At 38.5% G+C, this 14,389-nt stretch overlaps 1 protein-coding gene across 1 annotated transcript in view; it reads right to left on the bottom strand.

Moving 5' to 3' along the window:
- LOC126194965 (uncharacterized) overlaps nt 1–14,389 on the bottom strand; it is a 45,552-nt gene that overhangs the window by 17,501 nt on the left and 13,662 nt on the right. The window contains exons 4-6 of the mRNA XM_049933400.1: nt 12,578–12,767; nt 5,783–5,880; nt 3,002–3,377 (exon numbers count right to left, since the gene is read on the bottom strand). Coding sequence (XP_049789357.1) covers nt 3,002–3,377; nt 5,783–5,880; nt 12,578–12,767 — 664 coding nt within the window. The remainder of the gene's footprint in view (nt 1–3,001; nt 3,378–5,782; nt 5,881–12,577; nt 12,768–14,389) is intronic.

The following is a 14,389-nucleotide window of genomic DNA, read 5'->3' as shown; positions in this document are numbered from 1 at the left end:
TGAGACCTTTCTTCAACTAAGGTATTTAATCATTCTATGTGAAGACTAGCTCATGATTACACAAACTAAAGAAAAATTGCTATGTTGACCTAGTTGTAGCCTCCCGACAGATGCAGTGTAACTGGAGATGTTAGAAACATGACTATTGAAGTATTCCTGTCAGACCTAATAAGATCTGTATCATGATGTAGATGCTAAAATCTCTACAGTTACAAAGGGGCAAATTTTGTTGGGGCAAGTTATGAATCCTGCAAGTTATGAGTTTCTGTGAGCATTTACTATAAGCAGAAACAGGTGAAAACCTTTTGTGAATGAAGAATGAATCAACTAGCACTTCATACTTCATTCCTCTGGCATTGTGACTTTAGCAGAATGTGGGAAGCAGGAGAGAAGTCTTTCAAGTACCACTTGTGGCGAACTTATGACTAAAATTCAAAGAGCTGACAATACTGACTTGTCAAATTGAGCTGTACGTGATTTCTTGACCTTTCACACCACTGTCTTGTGCTCCTACTGATCCCCAAGTCCTCACCCCAGGTCAATTCCTGACTGGAAACAGAGTCACAAGTATCCCTAAGCCAGTTCTAAGTACAACAGGTCTGAGCTTGCTCTTAAGGTGGGAATTGGTAAGGTGAGAGCTTCGGATCATTTGGCAATGCTGACCCTCTGACTATCTACATCACTTGTGCTAGCAGGCCAAGAGGACAGCCCCAAGTCAAAATGCAGTGCATTAGTTGCAGCAAGGTAAGACTGCCTGACACTCTTACACTTGAAAATAGCCATCACTGAAGGAGTACATCCTGGATGCAATGGAATGGGGTGTGTGTGTGTGTGTGTGTGTGTGTGTGTGTGTGTGTGTGTGGTCATCATTTGCATGCCACAAGAGGGTTTTCAGGCAACCAATCTACAAACTGTGTCCTTTACCAAGTGAAGTGATGCTAAAGCACTGTATTTGTTCTTTTATCTTGAATGTTTTCTTTTCTTTGTGTGTTTCATTTCAACTGGCTCAGTGTACTGCTCATACATGATTGTAATTTTCAAGAACCAGTACCAAACTCTACTTCTTTCCAAGTGCAATAAGCTTAGTGATTGACAGAATAGCTTGTTGAAGGAAATAGTGATCTGTGTACTTTCCCGATTTCTCTTTCATGCTTCAGCAGGACTTCATATTATTTGTAGCATATTGTAAAAATTAATCTGGGTACGTTTGGTTGCTACATTCAACTCAATCACTGGTGAGTGCTGCCCTCTGTGGAGTTACTTTTACCTGAAGTGAATGGGCAGCAGTAATTCCGTCCATGGGTGCCTAGCAGTACAATCACTCCCAATGTGAGAAAAGCATTGAATGCAACATGTTGGTCGCCTTTCATATCCTCATGGTCCACATGTCACCATGCAGCTGACTGCCTTGTACATTAAATGAAAAAGATGTGTGTCTTGATTTATGAGTACTCATATAATTGTGAATAAAAGTGCTTCCCCACACTTTCCATCGCTGTTATGCAAATTAACTCTTCTATCTTCCAGGATTTCTTCAAGAATGTTTGACCGTCAGTGTCTGCTTTTACAAAGCATGACACGACTGGCTGCCGTGACACATTGGTGTACTCTACTGTTTCATACTGGCGTTATATGATCGAATCTAACTCAGGCTCCTGAAACACAGAATGATCAGCTCATCTAGAGATAGGCCTTGACTTCTGAATGTTTCAACAAAATTCTGCTCTTAGCAATAATTCAATCTTACCAGATGGCAAAAATTCTTGTTTCAGCAAGTTTTATGTTCACAAGTTCCATCTATCAAGCTCGATTGTTTGTTCTTGCAAAGGAACAGTTGTCTCTGGCAAAACTTAACATTTGACAGACAGGATATCGTTGCTCATGCAGGAGCCACATCTATAGAGATGAGGTGTTTTGTTTCTAAGAGGGTTACACCTGTTCCTTGAATATGATGTGCCATCTTTGCAGGCCTCTGATATGAAACATGACTGCAGCCTAAAATCAAATAGAAAACAACAAGTGTGCCATTTGCGACTGCTGTGTTGCAACTTAATTTTCACTGTCATAAGGAACAGGTGTTAACTCTTGCTTACCTTTAGTTAACAATAAGTCAGTATAATTTATTTGTGTTTGCCGTTGTCCACATGATGCATGTCACTTGGACAGTCCTTCCTTGTGCCATCTTGTATGCATTGTGATCCTGTTTATAGCAATGTGTGATGACATTCTCTGCAAGTATGACAGCTAATGGATTTGCAATCAGAAGCCCTGTGGGCACTCTTAAGACAATTGCAACGCAAAGTATTGTACATCACAGCAGGTTTGCATTCACTTCCATTGTCCCTAGGTATAAATAACTTCAAAGATGGCAGCACACTCCAGTGACATGACTGAATGTAGTGAGCAATCACTTCACCTGCCTCTCCTCCAGTTTATATATGTTGTATGGCACACTGTTCCAGGCAGATAAAATTTACAACCAACGGTTTCATCTGAACTAGACCTCCTGTAGATCTGATGAATTATTTATGATTTAACTTTCAGTTGTTTCAATACTGTTTCTTTTGTTCAAAGGGCTGTGATTTTTGTTAGTTTCTTAAGGAGGTAGGATTAAAAAAGGTTCTTTTGAAATATACCCCTGTTTAGAACACCCAAATCTTCAGCAATTATGTCTTTCAGATCGTTTCTTTTAACTATCTCCAGCATGAATAGTTTTTTCTGGTTAACAAATCTGATAATTCTCATGCATAGCCCACCTCCTCCCATTGAAACCAAATGTCTGTCAGATTTTACTCTACATTTTTCCATGGTTGCAATTAGTGTCAAAGCCAATGAATATGATGTCATGAAAATAATTGCACTTCTTGTTACAGAGCATATATCTGCAAGTTTCGCTAAACTGTGCACTATAGTACAGACTGAATGATTCATTCTGGAACAGTCCTTGAAAAGAGGAAAACAATTTTTGTATGGTATTTTCATTACAATACTAAGAACTCACTGTAAATAACTGTTCATATGATGGATGTGGCTCAGAATTAAGTCCTTTATGATGGAGGACTACTTTGTAGCCTGAGTTACTGCCTTGACCCCGAACATGCAGCAAAAGCTTATTATAATCCTGAAGATTTATGTCAGTTCTCGTCTGTACACCAGCAAATCCTGCACCATTAGGCTGAGGATTCAACATTGTAAAAAATACAGCACGTTGAAATATCTGTGTTTTTTGCAGTGCAAGCACAGCTTTTGACATTCCCACAGTTCTCACTGTATCAGATACTTCATACCAATCCTGCAGAGATTTACTTGTTGTAAAGTCAAACAATGTCATGTTTTCTTGGGCAGATACATTTGTTAAGCTGAGCCCCAAAACAGACCTGTAAGAAAAAGAAAATTTTTATGCAGTCATCTTCAGGATAAAATAGTTATCTAAAACAAAATTGGCTATATCCATAGCTGCTCTATTAAATATTTTACTTCTGAATAGGCAGCAATGTTAAATGGGGGGGGGGGGGGGATGTCATCACAGTACATTATTTAACAAACAAATGAGTATTATAAGATTTTTTAAAGCAAGATTTACAGTAAAGTTATAGTGTTGCAGATCAGATAAATTCACCTCAAGCTGAAGATGTTCCATATCAAAAGGAGGGAGTGGGTTGATTCGAGGTGGGGGGGGGGGGGGGGGGGATGGATAAATATGTTCACACACACATTTACATATTATTTCCTATGCCTATGCCAAAGTTTTCTTTTCACTGGTAAATAGTGAAATCTGACATAAGGTTATACGCTGTAAATGATTTTGTTACAAACATTGTAATCTTTGGGTTTGATTAGCAATCTCATATTCATCAACATTTATTTATAGATAAATTGTAAAAACTGGGGAGAACAACAAAGAAGAAAACATGAACTATTATTATTGAAGACAAATTAATTTGGCTGTGCTCTCACTAAATATGAAAGATGTAACTGACATAACACAAATGCTGTTAAGTAAATGTTGCCTCGTATGGTCTGATACATTAGAAAATGAAGTGAAAAATATTAATTTTAGTATGCAGACCCAGAAGAAATTTGGTTCCTGATACATATGCATATACAAATCATTTGAAAATGGCCATATTGGCCAAAATCAGCTAAGTGTGAAAATAGGTTTTCAATCAATGTCTTACAATCCGCATATCTGAAACTATATACCACTTTTGTGGAAAAGTATCACTCAGATTTGGAAAAAAAATATATGCACATTCAATTTACGATTTTCAATTCCCATGTTACAGAGAATAATACAGGATTTTAAAAAAAATATGTATACAAAATTTTAATGTGTTTAGATGAGATAAAAAGAAAAACTTTTTTTCATGTCACAAAACATCAAAGGTGCACCATTACCCCATGCAGGCCCATGGCTTTTGCATTAGTGATATTTGCAGATAATGTTCAAGCTGCAATGTGATTAATATCATTTTAGAAGTGTTGAAAATGTTGTCCATTTACACTAACACAATGCTGATATCTGCATGTGAATGACTGTCTTTCATGGTCAAAACAACCATGTGTTTCACAAACAATGGCTGCAGCTTCACTCAAATGGGCAATCAGCTATTCTGGAGTATCTATTGGTATCTCATACAGCAAATACTTCATCTCCATTAGCAAAAAAGAAATTCATAGTAACAATGTTGATCTAGTATGGTAGCCACAACAGGCTCTCCCAATCCAACAATTGGGGAAAACCTTGTCTCAATGTTCTCTGACATCAGCAGCAAAGTATGGTGGGGACACATCACGCTGGAACCATAATCATTGTCTGACTGCTAGTAAGACATTCTCCATCATTTTTGCTAGTACTTCATGGAGAAAGATAACGTAATTTCCTCCACCTTCTGGTAAGCAGAAGATTCAGCCCAATCAAATGGTTGTGAACAATATTAGCCCACACATTTATGGTAAATCTCTGTCAGTGGAACATGTCATTTGCCTTACGATTTTCCAACTCCCAGATACGATTAGTGCCACTGTTGAATATTCCTCTCCTTGTGAAGGCAGCCATCTCGGAAAATAAAATGCATGTTTGGAAGTCAGAGATGTTTACAGCTTGGTGTAGACTCCATTGGTAAAATTCTATGCTCCAAAGAAAGTTGTCAGCCAATAAGTTTCATACTTTTGATTTGGTAACCTCCATCCTGGGAAAAGTTTTGCGTACAGGTACCTGTTGTGTCGTGCCTCCCCGTAAGTGAAATGCATGCCAACTAACACAGTTAGAGTGTAATCAGCACTCAAGAACCCGTGAACTTCTTTAGAAACTTTCTCGTAAAAACAACATAACGTAAACAGTAATAACGTAATTGTTTATCCAGGAACATGGATACTGCTAGCAGTAATGAAAACTTACTCTTCCTAGCAGTAAGAGGTAACTGCTGTAAATCAGTTTCCAGAGCCATCGTGTTGCACTTGAAGCTGTCAAAACAACTGTGAACATTTGCCTAAGTGAACTCCAGTGTCCAACCTGCCAAGGGCCCCTAGGAATGAAACTGTGCATCAGTGACACTTGGAATCACATAACAAAAGTGTTTCTTTTTTCTTCCCTGTAGTAACTCTACCAATTTGTGTTAACAGTTTTATACATCCTGTACAATTCTAACTGCATTTTTAAAAGTGCTTCTCATACAAACTTCTACCGAAACAGTGACTACAGGGAGTTAACTGATTCTTTACTAATACCATAATTTCTCACCAAGTTAACTGATTCTTTACTAATACCATAATTTCTCACCATGCTGTACATCTTGTAAAATAATCCACAGGCAGTATTCCTAGGAGACATCCAGCAACACTGGCAGCTCCTATTAGAAGTCTGGTTGACATTGTAACCTAAAATATACCAAAGCACAGATTATAATGTTGATTAAGATGTAATAACTGTCCCAACAGAATGCACAGAGCAGTAGGGGGATAGACAGGAAAAGCTTTACCCCCACCCCCATATCCCTGCGCCCACTCACCAAAGTCCAATTTTCTGAATGTGAGACCTCTCCTGGTCTCTATCTCTGCTAGTCCCTTTTCTCAAACTCCTTTTACCCCAGTCTATTATCATTATTTCCAAAGTTTTTTCACAATCTACATGTTACATATATCTGCTTCATCTGGACTCACCAGTGTTTTTTTTTTAAAAAAAGCTCTTCCTCTTGTTTCAAATCCTCATAGTAATTTCCCACCTAACATTTGCTGCAAAGGTTCAAACTATATTTGGTGCACATGCATGTATTTACACAAGAATGATTTTCCCTAACACCTACATTATTACTCCATCTCCTCATCTTACAAGTTTTCTATGTTCTCAGCATTTAAATCCCACTCATATCAAGTACTGGAATGTAACAGAGAGAGAGATATATATATACAGAGAGAGGTGGGGGAGGGGGGGGGCCATGAGGAGGGGTGAAGAGAGGGCCGCACGAGTTCTTACATGGAAGAGTATGCAATAAGCCTTGTACACATGTTAGTTGAAAGCCTTATAATAAACTATTTCTAAGTTTGGCACCAACTATTCATCTGCATTTCTTAAGGCAGCACTTACTGCTTAGCAATCCTACTTGTTAACATCAACCTTCTCACTTCATGTAGATAAGAGATTTGTTCCCTGTTAGTCAGTGCTAAAAACAACTATTCTGAATTTTACTGTACTTGAACCAATAACAAAGATGAACATGTCAGCATAACAGATGAAAGACATGGTCAAATTTATTTCCGATCATAGCTCCATAAGACCAAAAGCATTCGAGATAAAAACATCTTTTAATGAAAAAGTAAAGATTACCAAAGACGACATTGTAGATATCCATTTGTTGTTTGTACTAATGGAGTGTTTGTTATATTGTAAGGCTCTGTTTTATGTCACTCCACTGCAGGAAAGAATGAGGGGGGAAATTAAGATCTACATTTCAGATACTGTCAGTGATGTAATAACAACTCTCGCAGGGCTCGATATAAGGATAGTAAGAATGTGTGCACTTCCTTTGAAATACCAACTGATTAAATAAGAAGTGCCTTTAGGCTGTATGGTAGATCAATCTTGAATGTTGCTGAAAAGTGGTCAGTATCCCACATGTTTCCAGTTCTTAACAGTCTCCAGCAATTTATTTTAATAGAGTTCAAAAGCATACACCGCCCTACATAAATATTTGTATCAGGCATCGATAATATACAATGGTCAACTGAGAAGCTGAGCCACACAGAATTCTACCAAACATATTTTTGCAGGGTGCACCAGAAGATGGCTGCAGCTGCTTAACATGGAGGATGCAAGAGCAGAGCTGCTGACTACCATGAAATTTTGGACAGGGATACCACATTATTTCCTAGACTAGCAGATACAAAAACCATGGATCAGGGGAAATTTTCATGTTGCAGGTGACAGGCTAAAGAACATTGATGTAAGCCATAAGGAAACCATACTGATAACAAGTACAAGGGAGACAAATGAGCTACCAATTTATACACCAAACGAATGAGGTAATGCTGCCTCTGAATGTGCTTCTAGACATACAGAAGAACTATTGACCTCTAGTATTGTAACTTCAAAGTGAGCATCCAACAGTGATCACCATGATGACAACAACAAAGGAAAACTAAACATCTACACAGCCCCAAAGATAGCAAGAGCACACAACTACGAGAACTACTGCACAATCAGTTTAATCACAGATCCACCCAAGTTACTAACAGGAATAACATATAGACCTGAAAAGAAAATTTATGGTTTGTTAGATGACAATTTGTTTGACTTTCAGAAAGATAAAGACACAAGAAAGCAGTTTTCATGCTGCACTTAATAGTGGAACCAGGACTTAAGATAAATTAAGATACATTCTTAGGATTTGTCAACTTAGAAAAAGCATTTGACAACATAAAATGGTGCAATATGGTTGAGATTCTGAGAAAAATCTGAATAAGGTATGGGAAAAGATAAGTAGTATACAATGTGTACAAGAAGCAAGAAAGGATAATATGAGTGGAAAACCAAGAATGAAGCACTCATGTTAAAAAGTGTCTATGACAGGAATGTACACTTTTGCTTGTACTATTGAATCTATACATCAAAGAAGCAATGACGAATAAATGATAGGTTCAAGTGTGCAATTAAAATTCAGGGTGAAAGGGTATCAATGATTAAATCTGCTGGCGACATTGCTATCCCCAGTGAAAGTGGTAGACATATTGAATGGAATGAACAGTCTAATGAGTAAAAAATGTGGTTTGAGAGTAAACCAAAGAAAGACAAAAGTAATGAGTAGTAGAAGAAATGAGATTAGCAATAAGTTTAACACAAAATTAGAAACCATGAAGTACACAATGACATGAAGTCTTGCTACAATGGAAGCAAAATAACACATAACAGACAAAGTAAGAGGCACAGGCAAATAGCACACTGCGGCCTACGAGAAGTCTTCTGGTATCTAACATAGGCCTTAATTGGAAGAAGAAATTTTTGAGAATGTATGTTTGGAGCCAGCAATGTACGGTACTGACTCATGGACTGTGGGAAAAAAGGAGAAGAACAAAATAAAGGCACTTGAGAAGTTCTGTTATAAAAGGATGTTGAAAATTAGGTGGACTGACAAGCTACAGAATGAAGAGGTTCTCCGCCGAAGCAGTGAAGAAAGGAACATATGGAAACCACTGATGGGAAGAAGAGAGAGGATGATAAGATGTATGTTAAGACATCAGGGAACAGCTTTTGTGGTATTAGAGGGACTGTACAGGGTAAAAACTGAAGGGGAAGACAGAAATTGGAATACACCCAACACACAACTGAAGACATATGGTACAAGTGCGACTCTGCAATGGAGAGGTTGGCACCAGAGAGGCATGTGTGTTGAGACGCATCAAACTAGGTAGAAGACTGATGATTCAATACACTTACTCAAAACTGGTGACCAAATAGTCGATACATATGCATTCACGGACATCACTACCATTCCCACCAGGACAGAGTCCTTTGGAATCGCTGTAAACATGAGTAAGTGAACTATTCAACAAAGTTACAGCTCTACAAGGAGTAAGTGAACTATTCAAGCAAGTTACAGCTATACAATAAGGGCACTCCACCCATGCATCGCAATGGCAATGCTCTTTGCGCGCACACGCGCGCCTGTGTGTGTGTGTGTGTGTGTGTGTGTGTGTGTGTGTGTGTGTCTAACAAACTGGAGCTGCAATCCAACAATGTTGACTAACCTGTGCCATGGAAAATGCTGTGAGAAATCAGACGTTCTGGCAGCATATTTTAAATTGGACAGCCTTTGACTGTTCATAACAGACAACTGTACAAAGCTACGATTCCTCATAGTTACAGGTTCTGTCTCAGTTTAATCTTCTTGTCATCTGATGTGGTGAAACACTGGTTGCAATCATCTGCACATTGTGAACAGATCTTCCATTAACACCTACAGTCATGTCACCTTGCATCCCATCTTCAATCTTTGACACATGGAGTCTGTTGTCACCAACAAGTTGCACCCAGTTTTTGGAGCGGATTTTGTTAACTTTTATGGCATCTTCACAGATCTTCTCCATCAACATCTCCTACACTCTACAACACAGCTGTCTAGCTGAGGACACTTATGCCATGCCAGACAAACTCAATATTGCAAAGTCAGAGTTCTCTTTCCTGTTAGCACAAAGGATCTGTCACACTTTAGACAGTAGCTGAGCCTTGCCACTTGATGTTGTTCCTAAGAAGGTCCATGGTTAGTGACTAATGTCAGTTTACTGCCAGAACAATACCTAAACACTGTCCTAAGTGGCATACCAAAGAATTTGCTATCACATTCAGGACAAGACAGTTTCATGCACAGCCGAAAATGACCATGCTTTTTATCATGTACTGACTGCTCTAGATAAAATCCACTGTTTGCACTCCATTCAGACTCCAGAAATTTCTGACAACACCTGTCAGACTGTGCAATGTTGCCCAGACTTTTTAGCACTTAACTGACGAAATAACCAGAGACATCTGTTACATCTATATTGATGAACTTGTGGGACAGAGCTTTTAGCCCATCCACAGCAACTATTCACTATATTTTGGGAACACATTTTAGTCATTTCCATGGCCCACAATAATTTGTGAATTATGTCACTCTCTGGCATGAATAAATCATTATCAAGTTTTTTACGGGCAATCATGCATTGCTGTCAGTGCTTCTAAAGTATTTCCTAAACAGTTCTCTTTGCCAACACCTGGAGACACACTGCATTTGATTGATGAAAACAAAGTATCTCTCATCAGCGAGAAAGCTCCTATTGAAGAGGTGCATTATTATTAACTCATCCTCTTCCTGTCACACCTCTCGCAATTATACTGGCTGCATCATTGGAGCTGTATTACAACAACATGTACATGGCTGGCAGCCTCGTTCTTCCTCCAGAAAAATTATTACCAGTACAAACAAATTAGTCATCATGATCACTGACTTGTTATCCTTCAGAAGCCAGACAAGGCATCAATGCACAATTTGGGGCATTTAGACTTCACTGTGCAAATTATATGGCTATTTGACATGTTGCTTAAGAGCTGAATGGACCAGCAAATGCACTATCTCACATTAATGACACTGCAAAGGAACCTGACTACATAGCACCTGCCAATGCTCATGAAGGAGACAATGAACTGAAGACATTCCTTGCAGAGCCACCACGTTTACAGCTCTGAGACATTCATTCATATAACACACTTAAACTGTGCTGTGAGCCATCAACACTGAAAGCATGAGTTTTATAGCAAACTTTTGCCAACAAGCAATTTCCTCCATACACCTTACACCCAGGAGTGAGGATTACTACGTGACACGGTACCACACAAGTGGCTCGTAGTGAAATTGCGTGTGTATGGAATATCGTCTCAGTTATGTGACAGGATTTGTGATTTCCTGTTAGAGAGGTCACAGTTTGTAGTAATTGACAGAAAGTCATCGAGTAAAACGGAAGTAATTTCTGGCATTCCCCAAGGTAGTGTTATAGGCCCTTGGCTGTTCTTTATCAATATAAATGATTTGGGAGACAATCTGAGCAAACATCTTCAGTTGTTTGCAGATGATGCTGTCATTTATTGACTAATAAAGTCATCAGAAGATCAAAACAAACTGCAGAATGATTTAGAAAAGATATCTGAATAGTGCGAAAATTGGCAGTTGACCCCAAATAACGAAAAGTGTGAGGTCATCCACACGAGTGCTGTCTAATCTAAAAGATGTAAATTCAACTAAATACCTAGGTATTACAATTATGAACAACTTACATTGGAAGGAACACACAGAAAATGTTGTGGGGAAGGCTAACCAAAGACTGGGTTTTATTCGCAGGACACTTAGAAAATGTAACAGACCTACTAAGGAGACTACCTACACTATGCTTGTCTGTCCTCTTTTAGAGTACTGCTGCACGGTGTGGGATCCTTACCAGATAGGACTGACAGAGTACATCGAAAAAGTTCAAAGAAAGGCAGCATGCTTTGTATTATCACGAAATATGGGAGAGAGTGTCACAGAAATGATACAGGATTTGGGCTGGACATTATTAAAAGAAGGGCGTTTTTTTGTTGCGATAGAATCTTCTCAAGAAATTCCGATCAACAACTTTCTCCTCCAAACGTGAAAATATTTTGTTGACACCGACCTACATAGGGAGGAACAATCACCACAATAAAATAAGGGAAATCAGAAATTGTACAGAAAGGTATAGGTGTTCATTCTTTCCGCGCACTATACGAGAGTAGAATAATAGAAAATTGTGAAGGTGGTTCGATGACCCCTCTGACAGGCATTTAAATATGATTTGCAGAGTATCCATGTAGATGTAGATGTACACGTACACTAGTGAAAACGGCTTTTGATGGCCACATATTAAGAAGTGTTCCAAGGAATTTGTCCACCAGTGCAATGCCTGGCAGCATAAAATAACTTTTCATGTTATAGCTCCATTTTGTACTTTTACCCCACTGAGCAAACGACTTGAGCATGTTTACATTGACATTATTAGACCTTTACCACTATCAGAAGGATACCAATAATGCTCGACAACAACTGATCATTTCTCTCACTGGTATGAAGCTTATTCAAAGAAAGATGGAACAGCAACAACTGTAGCAATGAGCATCTTTTGTGAGCACTTTGCCTGCTTTCCCTACATGTCACTACCGATTGGACAGAAAGTTTTGGGCCACATCTCTTTAAAGTACTTTCAACACTGCTTGGGGTGAATCAAATCTGAATCCACCACACTATGCTAATGATCTTGTGGAACCGTCTCATCAACAGTTAAAGGTCTTCCTCAAATATCCTTTGTATGGAAGTAAATATTTTGTAAACATATTAATATTCCTAGAAGCTTATATTATTGTCTATAGAGTGGATGAAGATGACTACCATAAATAATCTGTTTTGCACGTTCCTGTTCACAAATATTTTGTGCCCATGCGTAAAACATTAATGGAGGAAAATAGCTGTACCCCCACAAAGAAACTCAAAAATAATTATTTTATGCTTTACAACATGAAGTTATGTTTCCTTACTTTCGGAAAATTGATGACACTACTTCTGGTTTCGATTTTGGATAATTCCTTAGACACGTTCTTTACACCTCCATCGGCTATATACTGTTTTGTTCTTAGTAGACACTCCTCACTTCCTGTGGTTGGGTGACCTGCACGTCTCAATAACACATACGGCCACACCATATATGCAACCACACCGGAAGGACATCTGTAGAGAAGCAAGACAAACATATGGTTCCTGAAGAGGGGCAGCAGCATTTCAGTAGTTGTAGGGCCAATAATCTGGGCAATTGATCTGGCCTTGTAAAATTATCCAACATGGCCTTGCTAAGTTGGGACTGTAAACAGACAAAGCAAGGGGAAACTACAGGTGTTATTTTTCTATAGGACATGCTGCTCTACTGTATGTCTTCTGAGTAAAAAATTTCAGTAATAAAAGAGTATCGTACAAGGAATTACAGGTAGGCATTACTCTGGGCGTCAGATTCCTTAATCAGGCAGATAGATCAGAGAAATTGAAAAATGAAATGGTTCCATTGAAGTTGAATATAGAGGGAATTAATGAAGTGAGGTGAAAGAAAGAACAGGATTTCTCAACAGGTAAGTACTGGATTATCGATACTAATTAAGATGTACTTCCCAGATACCTCTCCCCTTTCTTACAAACTTCTGTGACGTTCACAAAGTGGGAGTGAGGACAGGAGTAACATTGTCAGAGCAGTTTAGGAGTTGTGCCTGCACAGCAGTCGGTAGAGCAAATGTCTGAAAAAGGCAAAGGTTCGAGGCTCTAGATTGGCTGGGACACAATTACAGTCTGCCAGGAAGTTTCAAATAAATAGGCACTCTGCTGTAGAGTGAACGCATCCGGGGAACACAAAATCAAACAGAGATAACGCACAAGGTCTAACAATGAATAAGAAATTAGGAATGGTAAACTACTATGAAGATCATAGTCAACACATCACCGCAGCCAAGTTAGACACAAAGCCAAGACCCACAGCAGCCCATATATATATATGCCTAACAGCTGTCCGATGAAGAGATTGAAAGAATGTATGATGAACTTTTTAATGTTCAGTTATGGTAGATGAAAATTGAATTGTGATGGAGACTGGGATTCTTGTGGGGTGATGAACTGAAAGACAAATAGTAGGAGAGCAGGAGCTGGGGAAAGAAATAATGGGAGAATTCATCTGGTAAGATTTTGCACAGAGCACAATTTAGTCATCACTAATACTTGGTTTAAAAAAATTGTGAAAGAAAGCTGTCTTATTTGGATAACTGTTGTAACTCAGCTATGTTGTGAAGGGTTTCCTTTACTTCTTCCATTATTTGTATGCCAATCATGACCATATGAAATGTTATTTATTAAGTAATATCCTCTTACAAACAAAAATCACTCTGCCATATCTCTTCAGAGTTTACTGTTAGGCAATTTGCAAAAAACCAGCCAATAATTTCCTTTCATTTTAGTGCTCGTTGGGCATTATAATGCTTGTTATCACCAGTGGAGAGAATTATTCCATTTCATCAATATACGATACAAGATCATGTATTCATCAATGTAAGATGAAACTTTTAATCTTATTAGATTCAAAATGGAACAAAATTCAACTGTGAGATCATGGTACACAACATGCTGCAGCAACGTAACTCAAAGTTACTTAGTGGTTGTACTTTTATGCTTTCAGGATGCATTATCAATTGTTTACACACGAGGTTTGGATACTTCACGACTATGATTTGCTTGCGATCAGTGACAGCTGTATAACATGGAGAGACAAGAGGGTCATTCCATCTCGAATCAACTAACAGTCTGAACATTGGTAT

Source organism: Schistocerca nitens, chromosome 1 (assembly GCF_023898315.1).
Source record: "Schistocerca nitens isolate TAMUIC-IGC-003100 chromosome 1, iqSchNite1.1, whole genome shotgun sequence".
Taxonomy (NCBI): domain Eukaryota; kingdom Metazoa; phylum Arthropoda; class Insecta; order Orthoptera; family Acrididae; genus Schistocerca; species Schistocerca nitens.
Note: the sequence above shows the minus strand (reverse complement) of the source record. Positions and strands in the feature narration are given on the sequence as shown.